Raw genomic sequence first — 21,632 nt, forward strand, 5'->3', positions numbered from 1 at the left:
TGCTGAACATACCTATGTCTTGCCTGTGACAGAAGCACATGTAATCAGTAATTAATGTAGTAAGCAACTTCTAATTATTAAAATCATACTAGAAATAAATAAAAAATAGCAGTCCATACATGTCAGACTGTTTTTGTAACTTTTTGAAATCCTGAAATGATACCCCGAGAGGGTTGATTTTATAATATGTTGTTCCCTAAGAGCCATTATCTACAAAAGGGTGTCTCAGATTTTGGATAGAATGTATAGATCAAATTTTACACCTAATCAAATAATCTCTACTTTTATGTGGTAAGGATGTTTACACTAATTACAGATTTATGAGAGAATGGAATACGATAGCGATAATTTGAGACACCCTTTTGTAGCTTCTGCTGTGTTGATTAAGATAACGTTAAAATTTCTTGTGTAGTTATAGAGATGTCAGAGCTAAATTCATTCAAGTGAACTGACCAAGATTTTGCCATTAATTGCATAATAATTGATTACATAATGATTGCATAACAAAAATATTGCATTCATTTAAAAGATTAATCTTTTATCTATCTATATATACCTCTTTTATTAATTTGTATGCAGTCATAAGAAAGTAACATCATTTTAAAGGTTGGAGATTGGAAGTAAAAAAATCTTTGTATTTTGCTACCTTAAGGTGTACATTATGTTTATATCATACTTACATAACAATTGTACTGTAAATACAGAGAAAGCAATTTGTGCAGTCCAAGGAACATCTATACACACAATAGAAAGAGCTGAAATTAAGAATAATCTTTAAAATTATTGATAGTACTGATTTTGACTGAACAATGTTCAAAACAAGAGACCAAGAAATCTACTGCTGAAAATGTATATGAATGAAAAATATACAATTAGTGATAATTTTTTAAAATTTAATATTCTTGCAGAGTTCAATGAAATACAAACAACACTTTCATTGATGATGTAAGTGAACAAAAGACAGAAGTTTCTCCTTTTCAAATATTTTCAATGTAATTTTTTTTCAAAGGAATGCAAAAACTTTAAAAAAAACATGGATTTTTCACAAAACTTAAAAACAAACATACCTAAAATGAGTGTCACAGTCAAAGCCCATGTTAGGTATGGGAAGAGTTTAAACCTGAATGGCCTCCAAGTTCTAGTGTATGCACCATAGACTGTAAAAGCAATAGTAACTAAACATTTGATAATTCTTCTTAAAATCAGTAAATGTGGAAAGGATAAGCTTTCAAACTTGCATCTTGTTTTTTTTTAGAATATAGGTATAAAATGGGAAAAAGTCCATACTGATAATGACTACCCCAGTAGGTTTCTCGACAAGGTAAGCATGTCCAGCTAGGCATGCATGCATTCAACTGTGACATAACTTCTAAGTCAAATTTGATAGTGGAACATGTTTTCGTTCTGAATATGCATTAATTTGCAGTTGGATGTTAAACAGCCATCTATCATCATGGAATCATTGTATTTGCAATAAGCTCTAGCATATTCTATAAGTAATATTCAGGTATTCATATACCATCATCTTTTTGTCTCGTTACAACATATTTAAAATAGTTAAAAATGGCATTTCAAGTTAGGATGTTTTGGGTAAATATAAGTATATAAAAAAAAGAAGAGAGTTCCAATGTCCACGGCATTGCATGTATTTCATCTATCCAAGGAACAAGGGCAATAACTAAAATAAAACACTGTTTTTTTTGTTCTTTAAACTTTTTATATATCTTAATAGCCTAGTCAATTTAGCTATAAAATCACTCAACCTGCAACTAATTGCAACACAAGGTTTTTTCAGTGCAAATTAGAATACAGACTTGTACTAACAACATACTAAAAATCTACACTGATATAATTTGAGGAAAAGGTTATTTTTGGGGGAAATATGTGGTTATTAGAGAAAAAATACTGAAAACTGGAAAAGAAGAAAAATTGTTATTTATGGCTACATTTTTGACTTATAGCTTGGTGAAGACAGGACACTTGATCTTATTAGTGTTTTATGTAGTGCTCTTGTTATTAATATTCATTTTAAAGTAATTTTGAGGTGAAATGTGTAATTGTTAGTGAAAAAAACAGTAAAAACTGGAAATGAAGTAAATATCAGTTGTTAATGTTTACAAGTTTTTAAATGTGATCTTTATAAGAGAAATGAAAGCTTCAGAGCAAATGCAATGCTATTTCCAATATAATTAATATTTCCAAGGGGCATAACTGGTTAAAAATATTTGATCAGCACTTATTTTCAAAAGTGTCAAAGACATTGCTGATATAAACCTATGACATAAGTTTCATAAAATTCTGGTATTAACAAACAGGGACTCTTCACTGGAATGCTGGACTAGTGAAGATCATTGTTAACAGCAGAAGTGCAATTTGTTAAAAAAATTAAAAAAAAATAAGTTTCATCAAATTCGGGCAAATTATGAGAGCGTTAACAATGCAATTTTCCATATAAATCAATATTTCCAAGGGACATAACTCTTTTAAAAACAAGAGTGCACACGCTGAAATGTCTCGCCTACTATACTGACCATTGATTTTATGTTGATAGTCCTACATATAAAGTTTTACTACAAGCATCACATTAACATTTATGATCCAAGAAAATAAGGTCAAGGTCAGATAAACCAAGCCGGAAATACATGTACACCTTTAATACAATCCCTCCATACACAGAATATAGATGACCTATTGCTTATAGTATAAAAGAAACAGACAAAACCATGGAAATTCTATATTGATCAATGAACCATGGAAATGAAGTCAAGGTCATTTGAACCCTCCAGACAGACTTGTACACGTTAAAATCATTCCAAATATAGTTGACCTATCTAAGAAAAAAAGTTAACCAGGAAAACTGAACATTGACCAATCAACCATGAAAATGAAGTGAAGGTCAGATGATACCTGCCAGACAGACATATACACCTTACAATCATTCCATACACCAAATATAGTTGACCTATTGCTTAAAGTGTAAGAAAAACAGACCAAAACACAAAAAATTAACATAAGCAATGAACCATGAAAATGAGGTCACCGTCAAATAAAACCTGCCAGACTGACATGTACATCATTAAATATTTCCATACACCAAATATAGTTGACCTACTGCATACAGTATTAGGAAAACAGATCAAAACACAAAAACTTAACATTTAGCAATGAACCTTGAAAATGAGGTCAAGGTCAAAAAAACATGCCAGACTGACATGTACATCGTAAAATATTTCCATACACCAAATATAGTTGACCTACTGCATACAGTATTAGAAAAACAGACCAAAACACAAAAACTTAACATTGAGCAATGAACCGTGAAAATGAGGTCAAGGTCAAATAAAACATGCCAGACTGACATGAACATCGTAAAATATTTCCATACACCAAATACAGTTGACCTATTGCATACAGTATTAGAAAAACAGACCAAAACACAAAAACTAAAAACTATGACCACTGAACCATGAAAATGAGGTCAAGGTCAGATGACACCTGCCAGTTGGACATGTACACCTTACTATCATTACATACACCAAATATAGTTTATGCTTTATATAGTATCTCAGATATGGACTTGACCACGAAAAGTTAACCTTGTTCCCTGATCCATGAAATGAGGTCGAGGTCAAGTGAAAACTGTCTGACGGGCATGAGGACCTTGCAAGGTACGCACATACCAAATATAGTTATCCTATTACTTATAATAAGAGAGAATTTAACATTCCAAAAAATCTGAACTTTTTTTTCAAGTAGTCACTGAACCATGAAAATGAGGTCAAGGACATTGGACATGTGACTGACGGAAACTTCGTAACATGAGGCATCTATATACAAAGTATGAAGCATCCAGGTCTTCCACCTTCTAAAATATAAAGCTTTTAAGAAGTTAGCCGCCACCGCCCGATCACTATCCCTTTGTCAAGCTTTCTGCAACAAAAGTCGCAGGCTCAACAATAACAGATCGTCACTGATTTTCGAACTTGTTAAAGACATTGCTGATATAAACTAATGATATAAGTTTCATAAAACTCTGGCAAGAAATCATGAGAATTGTACAAATGAGAGCACTAATGATGCAATTTTCTATATAATTAATGTTTTCAAAGGACATAACTCTTTTAAATACAATTGATTGGCACTGATTTTCGAAAAAGTCCAAGACATTGCTGATTTAAACCTATGATTTAAATTTCAAAAAACTCTGGCAAGAATTGTACAAATGAGAGCACTAATGATGCAATTTTCCATATAATTAATGTTTCGAAGGGGCATAGCTCTTTTAAAGATAATTGATTGGCACTAATTACGAACCTGTCTAAGACATTGCTGATATCAACCTATGATATAAGTTTCAAATAAAATTGTCAAAAATTGTACAAATGAGAGCTTTAACAAGACCGGACGGAAAACAGACCCCTTGTATTTCTATGTCCAAAAAAGAAATCAAATTGTCAATGGCTTGTAACTTAAATATATAAAATATATCTATTTATAAACATAAGAAGATGTGTTATGATTGCCAGTGAGACAACTCTCCACCCAAGACAAAATTACGTAGAAGTTAGTCTGAGTATTCAGAAAGTAAATATATATGGTGGATTGAATTTTAAATCCACACTTTGTCCTAATATTTTGTATTGAGATTTAACTGAATGATTTCAGTAATGACAAGATGAGAACACATTTCTGTAGGACAGGAATGACTTTAAGTAATGCTAAGCATATCCCTGGTCTAAATTCAAAGAATAGGAAAACAGGAATTAAGTGTCTGAAAAATCTTTAAAGGGATCAAATGTTACAACTCATCACTGTCAAGCTGCTGACCAAATATGAAGTCATTTTATTCAAAAGTTCCTGAAATAAGATGATGAAAATATTTGTTGGAAGAATAGAAGGATGGACAAATATTGGAAGTGATTGCAATATAGTCCCTGCTCACAGAGTTGGGGTTTAGCAAGACCAATACAGGATCTGGGCCTGCATTACTGTATGCGTAATTGATTGAAGTAGCATGTGTACTGAATCATTTTCCTAGTACAATAAGTGCTGTAAAATTTCAAACTATCTACTAGCATGAAGTGGCTGCACAGCAGATGAAAAAATTGCTTTCATGCTACAATAAACATTATCAAGATCCAGACCAAATATCAAATTATTGCTCCATAGAAGCCAAGGAAAGATTGATGAAAAGTATCTGTTTTAAATTATTTCAAACTACATATGCATCAATAAACAGGAAGTGGTTGCACAATAGAAGTAAAATTGATTACACGCTACAACTTTGATTAAAGTTTTCTACCCAAGGCCTGTCCGACGGATGGACAGAGAGAGAGAGAGTTGAGTGGTTACTAGACCTGCTTTTGACCATTGGCGAATCAGGTAAAAATACATAAATACTTACTTATTATGACAACTATATGCAGTATGTATATACCAAGAATGATGAACAGGATAGGTTCCACGTAAGTAATATCAAATTTCTTAAAAGTGTTATAAAAAGATAGGTCTGTTCTTTTTTGGCTTCCAAGGCCTGTAATAATATTATATTTCATAGGTTAGTGAATAATTTTCAATATATTTATGAATATAATATTACTTGTGAACAAAGAAAGGAGATATTTTGTAACAACCACTTATATGACTCTATCATGAATAAAAGGAGATGCAGGGTAAATATTATTGAGACAAGAACCAACATAAAAAATAACACAAAAAGGTCAAAGAGAAAAAACTATATTACTAACATTATACATATAGATTCTACTTTTATAAATTGTTACTTGGATGGAGAGTTGTCTCATTGGCACTCATACCACATCTTCCTATATCTATCTACCACTGCATCGAGTGTGATTCGATATTTATCCACTTGAGACAGTTAAATTTTCAAATTTAAAACGCGAGGCTCGACAAGCATTTTAAATGTTTAAAATTTACTGTCGAGAGTGGATAAATATCGTATTGCATGAGATTTGGTGGTGGAATCTGTTTCTCTAAAGATTTTTAGACGATATGCAGACAATCTTAATCCTTCTTTTCGAACCACCTGCAAAAAGATGTGTTCTTTCTACGTGAGATCATGAGGCATGGTCGCCATTTTTCATGACGTCACAATAGGAATTTCAGAGGAAAGCAAGAAAATTTGACGTCATAATCGAATTTTAACCAATGAAGAACTGAGATCAAACAAACCACACGTTGATTAAATAAAAATAATCAACAGGTCAAGAAAAGAATAAATCAAGTAAGAATTAAAGTTGTATAGGTACCATGTCAAACTGAAAGTCCCAAAAATTAATTCAAGTTGTGAATACATTTAACAAAGACCAACAAAGATCTGTCATGAACCACACCAAATTATTTACAGGATAAACACTTTTAGAAGATATATATAAAAACAACTACCTATACAGTTCTTTTAATGAGATAGATGCAGATAAGACTTTTCTTTAGTACTCAACCCCTTTTTTATTTCGATCCTTAGATACCGACAATTACCCCAAAAGCATAAAATGGTTAAGCTCAGTCAATTACTAAAGTTACTAAATTGGGGCACATTAGCATTAGAGATATTGACCCATATATAATGAATATATGTATACATATTTGTTTAGCGGCCAGCTGAAGGACGCCTCCGGGTGCGGGAGTTTCCCGCTGCATTGAAGACCCATTGGTGGCCTTCGGCTGTTGTCTGCTCTATGGTCGGGTTGTTGTCTCTTTGACAAATTCCCCATTTCCATTCTCAATTTTATCATGTGTTTTTTTTGTATTAAAATTTGCTTATGAGTAAAGAAAGCTATTGTACTTTGAACAATGTATGATGACACGGTTTAATAAAATTATCTCAGTAGAAAGGAAATTATGGTTGACTGTTTGACATGATATACAGTTCATCTAAATATATTAGTCTAAATACATGGGATTTTCTAAACCTTAGTTTTAGAAAAACTTACTTAAAGAACTTGTGTTTGAAACAGTTTCTGTTCTACAAAAGAAAATATAAGAACATGAGTACTAAGCAAGCAAAAATCAATCAATTGGTATGACACTTCATGGAACTTTTAAAACTAATTCCGATTAAATTTTAACTGTATTATTCTTTTATGACATAAAACATGGAGTAGCGTCTTACTCCTGTTTTATATTTTCCATAAAAAGTATCAGTTTGGTCTTTTAACTGTTGTGTTAAAAGGTTTTGAACTGTCATAGAATGCTTCTTATTTTTATGGACTGTACACTATTCTATGACCTTTTACATAATGTCAAGAATTAACCAACTTTTATCTATTCAAAAACTCATGGTTTGTTCAACACAGCAAGTTAAAATCCACATCAACAATATGTTTGGGACACCATGCAAAACAAATATTCATGCAAGCATTTGTTCTATTTCATCATATTTAAGATGTTTAAGTATATTGCTGGAGTTATATGTTGCTTACATCCACGTCCTTTAATCTCTGTTGGATAGTTGTTTCATTGGCAATCACACCACATCTCCTTATTCATATATTTTAATTAAGATTATACGAAAAGAATGAAAACGGTATTCTTACTTAAATGTAATAAAAAAACTGAATTTGCAGTGAGGATTTTCTTACATACATAGAATAAAGATTAGTATGTTTTCATTCGGTTTACTCCTGGTTTGCCCACTTTTAATTACACCAATTATTTATTATTAAAGAAAACAAAAAAGACAAAAGGTTTAATAAGCATACAATTATATAGTCTGTTCCAACTTAGGTATAAAGTTTATCAGTGTTTTCTATATATATTCAGGTATTTTGTTTTTGTAATTCCATTTTCATAAATGTATAGATAAATTATAAATAAATCATATATTTTTTCTCTCAATAATTTAACATATATGTAAAACAATGACACTAGCCTGTTTTAAAAGTAATATAAAGTATATTAAAAAAAATAAAATGCTCGGCTGGGTCGCAGCTTGATATGACCGCAGAGGTTGAACCCTGAACAGTTGGGGCAAGTATGGACACAACATTCAAGCTTGATACAGCACTGAATTTGGATTGTAATTAAATATTTGACGCAGCATAGGTTTCTGACACAGAATGAATGTGGTCTAAGAACTTAAAAATTTTTAATTTACCTATTCAAACCATATCATTAATATTTGTTTTTATATATAAATCAGAAATAACCAATATAAAATGGAAAATTTTAAAGAAAAAAAAGGGAAAAAAAAATCCCCCCCCCCCCCCCAAATTTTTTGAACCCCCTTATGATTCATCACCCCCAAACTCAATCCCAGCCTTCCCTTTGAGGTATGGTACCTTGCAGTACAATTTCAGAGAGATCCATACACTTGAACACAAGTTATTGTCTGGAAACTAGAAAAATGCTTGTTTTTTGGCCCCTTTTTGGCCCCAAATTCCTAAAAGTTTAGGGCAATTACCCCCAAACTCAAACCCAGCTTTCCCTTTGTGATATGGAACCTTGTAGTACAATTTCATAAATATTCATACACTTACACACAAGTTATTGTCCTGAAACTAGAAAAATGCTTGTTTTTTTGTCCCTTTATGGCCCCTAATTCCTAAAATTTTGAGGCAATTACCCCCAAAATCAATCCCAGCCTTCCCTTTGTGGTATGGTACCTTGCAGTACAATTTCAGAGAGATCCATACACTTGAACACAAGTTATTGTCTGGAAACTAGAAAAATGTTTATTTTTGGCCCCTTATTCCTAAAAGTTTTGGGCAATTACCCCCAAACTCAATTCCAGCTTTCCCTTTGTGATATGGAACCTTGAAGTACAATTTCAAAAAGATCCATACACTTACACACAAGTTATTGTCATGAAACTAGAAAACTGCTTGTTTTTTGCCTCTTTTTGGCCCCTAATTCTTAAAATTTGGAAGCAATTACCCCCAAAATCAATCCCAGCATTCCCTTTGTGATATGAAACCTTGTGGTACAATGTCAGAGAGATCCATACACTTACACACAAGTTATTGTCATGAAACTAGAAAAATGCTTGTTTTTTGCCCCTTTTTGGTCCCTAATTCCTAAAATTTGGAGGCAATTACCCCCAAAATCAATCCCAGCAGTCCCTTTGAGATATGGAACCTTGTGGTACAATGTCAGAGAGATCCATACACTAACACACAAGTTATGTCTGGAAGTTACAAAAATGTTTATTTTTGGCACCTAATTCCTTAACAGTTGGTACCATAACCCCCAAAATCAATCCCCACCTTCCTTTTGTGGTATTGAACCTTATGGTAAAATTTCATAAAGATCCATTCACTTAAACTAAAGTTAGAGTGCGAAAACCAATGTGTCTTCGGACGACGCCGACGACGACGACAACAACGACGAAGACACCACTGTCATACCAATATACAACCGCAAAATTTTTTTGCAGTCTTATAAAAACTAAACAAATTTCGTGCGCAGGGTTTTGGGGTTGCTGAAGGCCCGAAGAAGCTATAGAAAAATGTATGCAAAATCATGTATTCTGCACATTTCCCAGAACCTTTCTTGATCAAAAATGCAAGTTCTGTTTTAATTATTTTTGACAATATTTTGGTCTCAAGGCAAAATATATAGTTTCAGTGTAAGACTTTTAGTTTTTAGAGACAACATCAAAAGACCAATATGTAGGATAAAGCAAAAACATGTAGTTCACATATAGTTTTATGGATGTGGCTGCTATTTTTTTTTAGATAAAAAATACTAAAAAAAAATAAAAGTCAAGTTAATTTTTTTTTACTAAATTACAAATGGAAAGCAACACTAAGAGAATAAAGTAAATGTTCCTGAGACAATATACCTTAGTTAAATGAAACCCATTTTCGGACATTTAATTCAAGTAAATTAATATTTATACATTATATTATTTAAAGATTTGGGAAGTTTTTCCCTAAAAAAAATGAAAAAAGACAAATTTTGTAAGAATCTGGTGCCATCTCATACTTTAGAATAGCATTTATAAAATGGCTTAAAAGACCTGCCGAGTTATTTATTTTCAATACATTTTAAGTCAGTTTATTTTTTTTTCAAACTACTACAGGACAAACCATTATTTTTTTCTTATTATCAAGGCTGAGTTATTTATTTTCAAAATCCTCCCCCCCCCTTACAATATCAAATGGTCGTCACCTTATATATGAATCAAGTTTATAAATGCATTGCATAAGGAAATAAATAGAGCACTATGGTAAAATAACAATCTGTTGGGTTTTTTTTTAAAGAAGAAAATGCTAGCTTGGATACAGATTACTGTTCAAATTATTTTATTTGTAAAGCTTGGGTACTGAACAGTTGCATTTTTATTCTATTTGTTAGAATTAATTGTCAAATTCAATACATTTTCCTGATAAAAACTATATTGAAAATTTTCATTGATTTAATAGCAGAATATAGGATTTTTGATAAAATTTTACAGGTAAAATAAAAGGTAAAAAATATGACTATAATTCAGAAATAAACTATAATTGTTAAAACAACAATCCACCCTATGTTTACATATGCATGTAATTAAAAGTGGGCAAACCAGGATGACACCATCCACCCTATGTTAACATATGCATGTAATTAAAAGTGGGCAAACCAGGATGACACCTTTCATTCACAAATTTAGCTTCAATATAACTTACATGTTCTTTGTTTCCACTATCAAGGTACAATCAAACTCTCCTTGCTTTCTTTCATAACCATGTTTGCATTTGTCAACGCATCTATAATCTAAAAGTAAATATATAGTATACACATAACCACTTGTCAACACATCTGTGCTCCAAAATTAAATATATAGTATACACACAACCACTTGTCAACACATCTGTGCTCCAAAATTAAATATATAGTATACACACAACCACTTGTCAACACATCTGTGCTCCAAAATTAAATATATAGTATTTCTTTATTTGAAACAAAGACAAATTCTGCACAATTTTTTGAAAAGTGCAAATTTAACAAAGACTAATAGGGGAAAATCAATGGTGGTATTACACCTATAGATCACAGATGTGTTGACAAGTGGTTGTTTGTTTACTATATATTTAATTTTGGAGCACAGATGTGTTGACAAGTGGTTGTGTGTATACTAAATATTTAATTTTGGAGCACACATGTGTTGACAAGTGGTTGTGTGTATACTAAATATTTAATTTTGGAGCACAGCTGTGTTGACAAGTGATTGTGTGTATACTAAATATTTAATTTTGGAGCACAGATGTGTTGACAAGTGGTTGTGTGTATACTAAATAGTTAATTTTGGAGCACAGATGTGTTGATAAGTGGTTGCGTGTATACTAAATATTTAATTTTGGAGCACAGATGTGTTGACAAGTGGTTGTGTGTATACTAAATAGTTAATTTTGGAGCACAGATGTGTTGACAAGTGGTTGTGTGTATACTAAATAGTTAATTTTGGAGCACAGATGTGTTGACAAGTGGTTGTGAGTATACTAAATAGTTAATTTTGGAGCACAGATGTGTTGACAAGTGGTTGTGTGTATACTAAATATTTACTTTTAGATCACAGATGTGTTGACAAGTGGTTGTGTGTATACTAAATATTTACTTTTAGATCACAGATGTGTTGACAAGTGGTTGTGTGTATACTAAATATTTAATTTTGGAGCACAGCTGTGTTGACAAGTGATTGTGTGTATACTAAATATTTAATTTTGGAGCACAGATGTGTTGACAAGTGGTTGTGTGTATACTAAATAGTTAATTTTGGAGCACAGATGTGTTGACAAGTGGTTGTGTGTATACTAAATATTTAATTTTGGAGCACAGATGTGTTGACAAGTGGTTGTGTGTATACTAAATAGTTAATTTTGGAGCACAGATGTGTTGACAAGTGGTTGTGTGTATACTAAATATTTACTTTTAGATCACAGATGTGTTGACAAGTGGTTGTGTGTATACTAAATAGTTAATTTTGGAGCACAGATGTGTTGACAAGTGGTTGTACACACAACCACTTGTCAACGCATCTATAATCTAAAAGTAAATATAAAGTATACACACAACCACTTGTCAACACATCTGTGCTCCAAAATTAAATATATAGTATACACACAACCACTTGTCAACACATCTGTGCTCCAAAATTAAATATATAGTATACACACAACCACTTGTCAACACATCTGTGCTCCAAAATTAACTATTTAGTATACACACAACCACTTGTCAACACATCTGTGCTCCAAAATTAAATATATAGTATACACACAATCACTTGTCAACACATCTGTGCTCCAAAATTAAATATATAGTATACACACAACCACTTGTCAACACATCTGTGCTCCAAAATTAACTATTTAGTATACACACAACCACTTGTCAACACATCTGTGCTCCAAAATTAAATATTTAGTATACACACAATCACTTGTCAACACATCTGTGCTCCAAAATTAAATATATAGTATATACACAACCACTTGTCAACACATCTGTGCTCCAAAATTAACTATTTAGTATACACACAACCACTTGTCAACACATCTGTGATCTAAAAGTAAATATTTAGTATACACACAATCACTTGTCAACACATCTGTGCTCCAAAATTAAATATATAGTATATACACAACCACTTGTCAACACATCTGTGCTCCAAAATTAACTATTTAGTATACACACAACCACTTGTCAACATATCTGTGCTCCAAAATTAAATATTTAGTATACACACAATCACTTGTCAACACATCTGTGCTCCAAAATTAAATATATAGTATATACACAACCACTTGTCAACACATCTGTGCTCCAAAATTAACTATTTAGTATACACACAACCACTTGTCAACACATCTGTGATCTAAAAGTAAATATTTAGTATACACGCAACCATTTGTCAACACATCTGTGCTCCAAAATTAACTATTTAGTATACACACAACCACTTGTCAACACATCTGTGATCTAAAAGTAAATATTTAGTGTACACACAACCACTTGTCAACACATCTGTGCTCCAAAATTAACTATTTAGTATACACACAACCACTTGTCAACACATCTGTGCTCCAAAATTAAATATTTAGTATACACACAACCACTTGTCAACACATCTGTGCTCCAAAATTAACTATTAAGTATACACACAACCACTTGTCAACACATCTGTGCTCCAAAATTAAATATTTAGTATACACACAATCACTTGTCAACACAGCTGTGCTCCAAAATTAAATATTTAGTATACACACAACCACTTGTCAACACATGTGTGCTCCAAAATTAAATATTTAGTATACACACAACCACTTGTCAACACATCTGTGCTCCAAAATTAAATATATAGTAAACAAACAACCACTTGTCAACACATCTGTGATCTATAGGTGTAATACCACCATTGATTTTCCCCTATTAGTCTTTATTAAATTTGCACTTTTCAAAAAATTGTGCAGAATTTGTCTTTGTTTCAAATAAAGAAATACTTGGCATGAGTAAAGTTTTATCCTGTCCAGTACTATAGAAAAAATTTCACATAACATTTCATTGCATATAAGAAAATAACCATCACTGGAAGTTAACCAATCAAATTTCCCCCCTTTTTTAACCTGTGTACAAGCTTTAGTAACCATGTAACCTCAAGTGTTCAAAATATTCTATAGAAACCCCAAATAAAAAATTAATTGTGCTTTGAAATACCCAAGATATATGTTTATGACCCAGAAATGTTTTACTGCAATGAAATGTAGGATCAATTACCTACAACTGTCAAATTCAAGGGAATATTTTTTTTCAACCTATTTTTGTATGCAACCGGATGTGACGTACTATGATTTGGTGGTATTACACCTATAAGTAAATAGATAGTATACATGCAACCACTGAAAAGAAATACAGCTAAGTAGTTTTCAAAAACACTTATATTCAGTCAGATTCAAATTATTTACCATTGTACTACAATATTAAAATTTATTCAAATTTTCTTGTAAATATAGACCATCATATTAAGTCATTTGATTCCTTTAGAATTGTTTTGAATTAAAAAAAAACTCGGAACTATAATTATAACGATTTGCTCGCTTTTAATTATTTTTTTCCCTTAAAAGTTGACAGAACTAAAACTTTTATTTGATGTTATGGTGGAGAAATTTATTTATTTATCCAAAGATTGTGATTCAAAAATCAGGAATTTCTTACTTGAACACGTTGAAAATTAAGCAAAGCATGAATAAAGTTTACTTTTTGCAAAGCCTTAGGAAAAATCAATGCTTTTATATTGTTGTTGTCTGTTACCTATTTACTGCATTAAAAGATAATTCTTGTGTCAACAAATGTTAACTCAAATGCATTTATTATGGCTGGCCAATCCTGGAATGCAATATCAAAATGTGACATTTCTATTGCTTGTTTTTAAGTTCAATGATGACTAGCAAAGATTGTGATGGACAAATTCTTTCTATGGGTCAACAGTTTGTTATTTTTCATTTGTCAGTGCTTTCTGCATAATCATTTACCAAAACCCATAATAAACAGGATATATAGAAAGCACACAACATCAAAGCCTTGGCTGTCTAACTTGATTCATTTCTGCTTGCCTTATAAACAGTTAATACAAACTTTCATCATGACAAAAGGTGGGAACACTACTCAACATGTATGACCTTTTGACCTCTGGTTAGATTAGATTGGTCGCCTAAATTAATCCTATGAGCTCAATTATGCAAATAAAAGTAGAATGTGTGCATGGGACACAGATGCCCCGCTTGTAAATAAGCAGCAATTTTCCATTTATAAATGGACATAACTCAAGAACGATGTAAGTTATGCCACCCAAATTCAAACTGGATCTGTTATTGGTGGTATTAAGCATTCTGTGTAAGTTTCGTAACATTTGGTCGAGGCAAACTAAAGTAAGAGTGTGGAAAATGCAAATTTAGCAATTTTTCAATTTTAAAGGGATATAACTCTAAAATGGTTAAAGTGACGCCACCTAAATTCAACTTGATCTGGTGGTAGTTATTATTGTGTATAAGTTTCATAACATTTGGCTGAGGCAGACTAAAGCTACAGTGCGGAAATGGCAAATTTAGCAATTTTTCCATTTATAAAGGGACATAACACAAGAATGGCCCATCAAATTTGAAATTGGTCTGTGTTTGGTGATAATAAGCATTGTAAGTCCCTTGACTGTCCATGGCATTAAATCCCTGGGATGTGTTTTAATTGATTTTAGTCTCAGATGCATGATTTTTTATTTTAATTGTTTTTGGCTTTTAACTAGCTTTCAGTAACTGCGAGTACTCTCAAACCGTACTTTTGTGTTAATTTGACCTGTTGAAACAATTTGTAATGCATAAATTTCTGTTATTCAATGTTTAATTATTTTGTGTTATATCTCGTCTCACTATTTTTAATATGTACTACCTCTGATAAGTATTTAGTATGACGATAAATTTTCATTTCTATACTCGTACTGTGAACAACAAATTCATTTATTTTGCAAAAAATATTTCAAACTCCTAACAACAAAATTATTATATTTAAATTTACCTGTGTACGTTACTTTATTTAACACCATTTTGTCCCAGGTTAAAGTTGTTTTTTTGACATTGTTCTACAATTTTTTTTATTAATGTTGTATTTATATTGTGTCATAGATCAAACTTATTCGCTCAGTGTATGTTTACTTGTTTTTGTTTATATGTCTTTTTGATTGAGTTAATCCATTTCAATTGATATTTTATAGTGTGTCGTTTTATGTTGTAGTGTTACCTTTCTGTTTCAGGTTAGGGTGAAGGTTGGCTGGCGCCTGTTAAAACGTTTAAACCCACTGCATTTGTATGCACCTGTCCTAAGTCAGGAGTCTGTTGTTCAGTGGTTGTCGTTTGTTGGTGTGGTTCATCAGTGTTTCTCATTTTTTATATAGACTAGACTGTTGGTTTTCCTGTTTGAATTGTTTTACACTAGTCATTTTTGGGCCCTTTATAGCTTGCTGTTCTGTGTGACCCAAGACTTGTGTTGAAGGCCATACTTTGACCTATAATTATTTACTTTTTACACATTGTGACTGTGGGTGGAGAGTTGTCTCATTGGCACTCATACCACATCTTCTTATTTATATATTGTGTATAAGTTTCATAAGATTTCGCTGAGGCAAACTAAAGTTAGAGAATGGAAACTAATTTTGGGATGTACGGATGGACAAGGGTTGTACAGAAGAACAAGGGTAAAACTTAATGCCCCTCTGTTGCTGCAGGGGCATAAAAAACACTGCCAGTAATCTTTCAGAAGAATCAACCAATTATAACTTGAGACAGCAAGGATCAGACAGACAGACAACATACATATTGTTGTTTGATTATAAATACAGACTTTGGCACATGTTGCTCACAAATTTGTCACACATTCACTATGCCTTCATGTAAGAGTACAAGGATATCAGAATACAGAAAACTAGAGGCTCTCAAGAGCCTGTGTCGCTCACCTGTATTTACTGATGCTTTGGAAATCATGTAAAATAAGGTTAAAATCATAATTAATAGTATTAGATATTAGATATTATAATGATATTTAAGATAATAACAAAAAACTGCAAAATTTTTGTAAAATTACTAACTCAGGGGCAGCAACCCAACAACGGGTTGTCGGATTCGTCTGAAAATTTCAGGGCAGATAAATCTAAATCTGATGAACATTTTTGCCACCTATCAGATTTGCTCTGAATGCTATAGTTTCAGAGATATAAACCAAAAACTGCATTTTACCCCTATGTTCAATTTTTAACCAAGTCGGCCATGATGGTTGGAAGGCGGGGTCATCGGACAAATTTTTTAAACTAGAAACCCTAATAATGATTATGGCCAAGTATGGTTAAATTTGTCTCAGCAGTTTCTGAGAAGAAGATTTTTGTAAAAGATTACAAAAATTTACAAAAAATTGTTAAAAATCGACTATTAAGGGCAATAACTCCTAAAGGGGTCGACTGACAATTTTGGTCTACAACTTATTTGTAGATCTTACTTTGCTGAACATTATTGCTGTTTACAGTTTATCTCTATCTATAACAATATTCAAGATAATAACCAAAAACTGCAAAATTTCCTTAAAATTACCAATTCAGGGGCAGCAACCCAACAACAGGTTGTCAGATTTTTCTGAAAATTTCAGGGCAGATAGATCTTGACCTGATAATAATGCTTTGGTTTCAGAGATATAAGCCAAAATCTACATTTTACCTCTATGTTCTATTTTTAGCCATGGCGGCCATCTTGGTTGGTTGGCGGGGTCATCGGACACATTTTTTAAACAAGATACCCTAATGATGATTGTGGCCAAGTTTGGTTTAATTTGGCCCAGTGGTTTTAGAGGAGAAGATTTTTGTAAAAAGCTAACGACGACGGACGACGACGAAAGACGGACGCCAAGTGATGAGAAACAAATTAGGATTTAAGAACTACATTGAGCATTTTATGGACCATCAAAAAAAATATGTATTGATGTTTCACATTACCTGGATCCAGCTCTTGATTTTCGTTTGGACATCTCTTTTTGTAACAAGTGCAATCTTCAAATAAGGTTGGAGAACAACATTTGGTTTGAACCATTGCATATCCATCCTGATAATCACATCTGCAGGTGACATCAGATAGTTCACTTCCATTTGAGCAAAGTATTTGACCCTCAGATGTACAATGAGATTTTTTGAACAAGCAATTTGTTATTTCATAGGATTTGGCTGGTCCCATTTGATACAATCCATCTGGACATGGGTCATAGTATATGTCATCACCATAACTGCTGTATCTTGGATAGTTTCCTGTAAAATGTTAAAAAAAAGTTTCAACACAACTCAGTTCCTGATTGTTACCTTGATTTGTCTCTTCCTAATGCATTGTACCTGTCCCCTTAATTTTCTCCACCCCATTTGTGCCTGTACCAAATCAGGCAAATCAGGCTTTCTGGGCCATGGGTTGTGTGTTGTTTTTTGTCTATAAAATTGAGAATGGAAATGGGGAATGTGTCAAAGAGACAACAACCCGACCATAGAGCAGACAACAGCCGAAGGCCACCAATGGGTCTTCAATGCAGCGAGAAACTCCCGCACCCGGAGGCGTCCTTCAGCTGGCCCCTAAACAAATATGTATACTAGTTCAGTGATAATGGACGTCATACTAAACTCCAAATTATACACAAGAAACTAAAATCAAAAATGATACAAGACTTACAAAGGCCAGAGGCTCCTGACTTGGGACAGGTGCAAAAATGCGGCGGGGTTAAACATGTTTTTTGAGATCTCAACCCTACCCTATACCTCTAGCCAATGTAGAAAAAACAAACGTACAACAGTACGCACAGTAAAACTCAGTTTAAGAGAAGTCCGAGTCCGATGTTTGTTTGTATGTTATTTTTTTTCAGAAGGATTCATATGTTGTTGGTTGATGTAGTCTGTTAAACTGTTGTTTTTTTTTATTTTGGCGATTCCTGTAATCCTTTTTCAATGAATCATTTCTTTAAAGACACAACCTCAAACTGTTTACATCTACGGTAGGTTATTACATAATCAATTATCTTTCCATAGATGGTATATCTATACTTTATATATATATATATATACAGTCAGGGGTGCTACTTAAACAAGTGATTTCATCATCACTTATTTCAGTGATTTGATAAATTCAGTTATCACCTATTTAAGTGATTTTAGTGTTTTCTTTGATCTTCAAATGCTAATTTCATTGATTTTCCATATTTTCACAATCTTTTCTATAATTTTCCTACATAAATCAATTATCCCTTTTTCTTTGTATATTAATTTCACCAGTGCGCTTGGGCAGTAAGTTAGTGCGCTAAAGCTTTTAAAAGTACCCTTGGGAATTTTTCTGTAATCAAAAATTCATTAACTACTCTTACTATCAGACAAAGATCAACAATATTAGGTAACCTGATTGGTTTTCTTTAGAGTTAGAATGATCTACTTCAAGGTTATGACCTGATCTACAAGTTATTCCAGTTTTTGCATATTTTAAAAAAACTGTAAAAGTGTCAGGCTTATCAAGCAAAAGACAATTTCTGCATATACATAGTTGTTTTTTCAATGGAATTGTTGTCTTTTTACCAATAAAAAAATCAAGCTTGTGGGAAAAATATCAAGAAAATGTTATAAACACTTATTAAAGTGATTACATTTTAACTTTTAAAATTACTTGTTTCAGTGATTTTAAAAAGTATGTGTGAAAATTTTTAATATTTCACAACCAAAATCACTCGAGGGAGTGATTCTGAAATCACTTTTTTAAGTAGTACCCCTGACTGATATATATGTATAACTGTTAAAATAATGTAAATACCCTCCTCTAAAACGTCTGATACTACTTAAAAAACATAATACTGAGATCCATTATATAATTTCACTAAAAACGTCTTTTTAGTTGTGTATCATCTTTTTCTTGAAATAGATTAACACACATGATGGAACGGAAGGGATGTCTTGCTGGTACTTTTTATAGAACTAAACAAGAGTTTAATTTGAATTATAACTGATGCATCATAAAGACATTCAATGAAAGTCTATATAATATTTAACATGAAAAGTGTTGAAAAGCAAATACTAACTAAATGTGACATAATTTATTACCTGGCGGAAGTTGTTTGAAAGTTTGACATATTTCTGCTAAACGAAAATCGTCATCATACATACAGTGATATTCCTGTAAAGATTGACATACTGATGAAGACCTGAAGATTCTCTCTTTTCCTTGTAAAGGACACTGATCAACATAAGATTTAAACACTGATTCTGCTACATTTATGTATATCTAAAAGAAAATAACTTGATAAAAATATAAAATTAGCATTTTAAGGCATCATGATATTTACATACTTATAAAAAGAAATATAATAGCTTTATAAGAACCCTGTATATCTTTAACATACATATATAAATGTAAGACCTAGATTCACAAGATTTTCCAATGTCATGGATAATATACACACCTTTTTTCATTTATCATGTTTATAGCTATCCAGTTTTGATATATTCAGATTAACATAAATTTTTGTTATCATTATTGACAAGATATATATACTAAAAGAATGCACATTAATTTTAACATCAGTATTGTGTAATTTAGCACTAAAAGGTGTGATGAGGGATGTGGTAGGTTTATATGAATAAAGTTAACCTTCATTAATAATATTGCCACTTAAAGCATTGCCATAAATCAGTATAATCAGCAAATATGTTATTACTTACCACAACTAAAATAAGTGATGACTTCAACATCATATCGCTAAGGTTTGCATCTCCATCATGTCCTTTAAACAATAAGAAAGAATAACCTCCTTTAAAAATCCATGAAAATTTTTACTTTAAACATCATATAGTTAATAAAGAATACAACTCCGTTATACCATAAATTCAGAAATTTTTGCATGCATTTCTTATTTCAATTGTTGAAACGTCAAAATAATTATTGCGATTTCAGGAAATGGTGCGTTCAAATAATGTTATCAAAATTTTAAAATATGAGCTTTTACTTTTGCGAAACCAACATAAAATTGAGAATGGAAATGGGGAATGTGTCAAAGAGACAACAACCTGACCAAAGAGCAGAAAACAGCCCAGGGCCACCAATGGGTCTTCAACACAGCTAGAAAATCCCTCACCCGGAGGCGGGCTTCAGCTGGCCCCTAAACAAAATTAATGTGTACTAGTTCAGTGAAAATGGACGTCACACTAATCTCCGAAACATATTAATGAATATATCCGGTGGCCATTTACTGCTAAGATTTCAATGTCCTGTCATTACACCTACAAGTAAACACTAAACGTGCTATTTATGATAAATAATAAATTTATTGCATACTAATGATACTTACCAACATTGTAAACTTCTTACCTATGATGTCATAATTTGATCGACTCTTTACATCATATCCCCGATACATTCAATTATGCATTTCATTTTCGCATGTCTTTTGAAAATCTCCATTAATTTTCTACTTTCATTTTCGGTTATGTTCAAATATTACTGTTTACGTCACAGTTCAATTAGGGTCCTCCTTGCGGTCCGCGTCGATTTCATTCGATGGGGATGGGGAAAATACAATGCATGACAACTCGCCACAGAAATTACTCGGACCGACTAAAAAGACAACTCGGACCGTGTAATTCTGAATTATTAGTTTTGCATTTTGTAAAGTAATTCAATGTTCTGTGGTATATTTTAGTAGTTTTATTGTATTTTGTGTAGTTCTGTGGTATATTTTAGGTGTTCTGTGGTATTATGTGGTGTTCTGTGGTGTTCTGTGGTATTCTGTGGTGTTCTGTGGTAAAAAGACGCTCCGGTTTATAAAGTCACTTCGGACTGTCCATAAAGTAACTTTGGACCGTCTATAAAGTCTCTCCGGACCGTCTATATAAAGTCAACTCGGACCGTCAATAATGAAAACTCAGACAAAGTATCAAAAGAAAATTTGAACTATATAAATTATTTTAAAATGTTATATTTTACATGAAAATATCATTTGCATGTTGTTGAATTTGCACAACATAATTAAAAAAAAATTTGAATTGTTCAAAGTGAATGTGAATTCAAATTTTTAGTTATCTTTATATATTTATTATATAATTTAAACAAAAAAAGTGTAGGTCGAATTTGTTTTATTTG

At 32.1% G+C, this 21,632-nt stretch overlaps 1 protein-coding gene across 1 annotated transcript in view; it reads right to left on the reverse strand.

Moving 5' to 3' along the window:
• LOC127736920 (uncharacterized) overlaps window positions 1-21,036 on the reverse strand; it is a 94,027-nt gene extending 72,991 nt beyond the window's left edge. The window contains exons 1-9 of the mRNA XM_052247486.1: window positions 20,862-21,036; window positions 20,216-20,277; window positions 19,598-19,778; window positions 17,474-17,779; window positions 10,632-10,719; window positions 6,957-6,988; window positions 5,405-5,533; window positions 1,068-1,157; window positions 681-755 (exon numbers count right to left, since the gene is read on the reverse strand). Coding sequence (XP_052103446.1) covers window positions 681-755; window positions 1,068-1,157; window positions 5,405-5,533; window positions 6,957-6,988; window positions 10,632-10,719; window positions 17,474-17,779; window positions 19,598-19,778; window positions 20,216-20,277; window positions 20,862-20,910 — 1,012 coding nt within the window. The 5' untranslated portion in view covers window positions 20,911-21,036. The remainder of the gene's footprint in view (window positions 1-680; window positions 756-1,067; window positions 1,158-5,404; window positions 5,534-6,956; window positions 6,989-10,631; window positions 10,720-17,473; window positions 17,780-19,597; window positions 19,779-20,215; window positions 20,278-20,861) is intronic.
• Window positions 21,037-21,632: the final 596 nt, after the last annotated feature.

The sequence above is a fragment of the Mytilus californianus genome, unplaced genomic scaffold (assembly GCF_021869535.1).
Source record: "Mytilus californianus isolate M0D057914Y unplaced genomic scaffold, xbMytCali1.0.p SCAF_4, whole genome shotgun sequence".
Classification (NCBI taxonomy): Eukaryota; Metazoa; Mollusca; class Bivalvia; order Mytilida; family Mytilidae; genus Mytilus; species Mytilus californianus.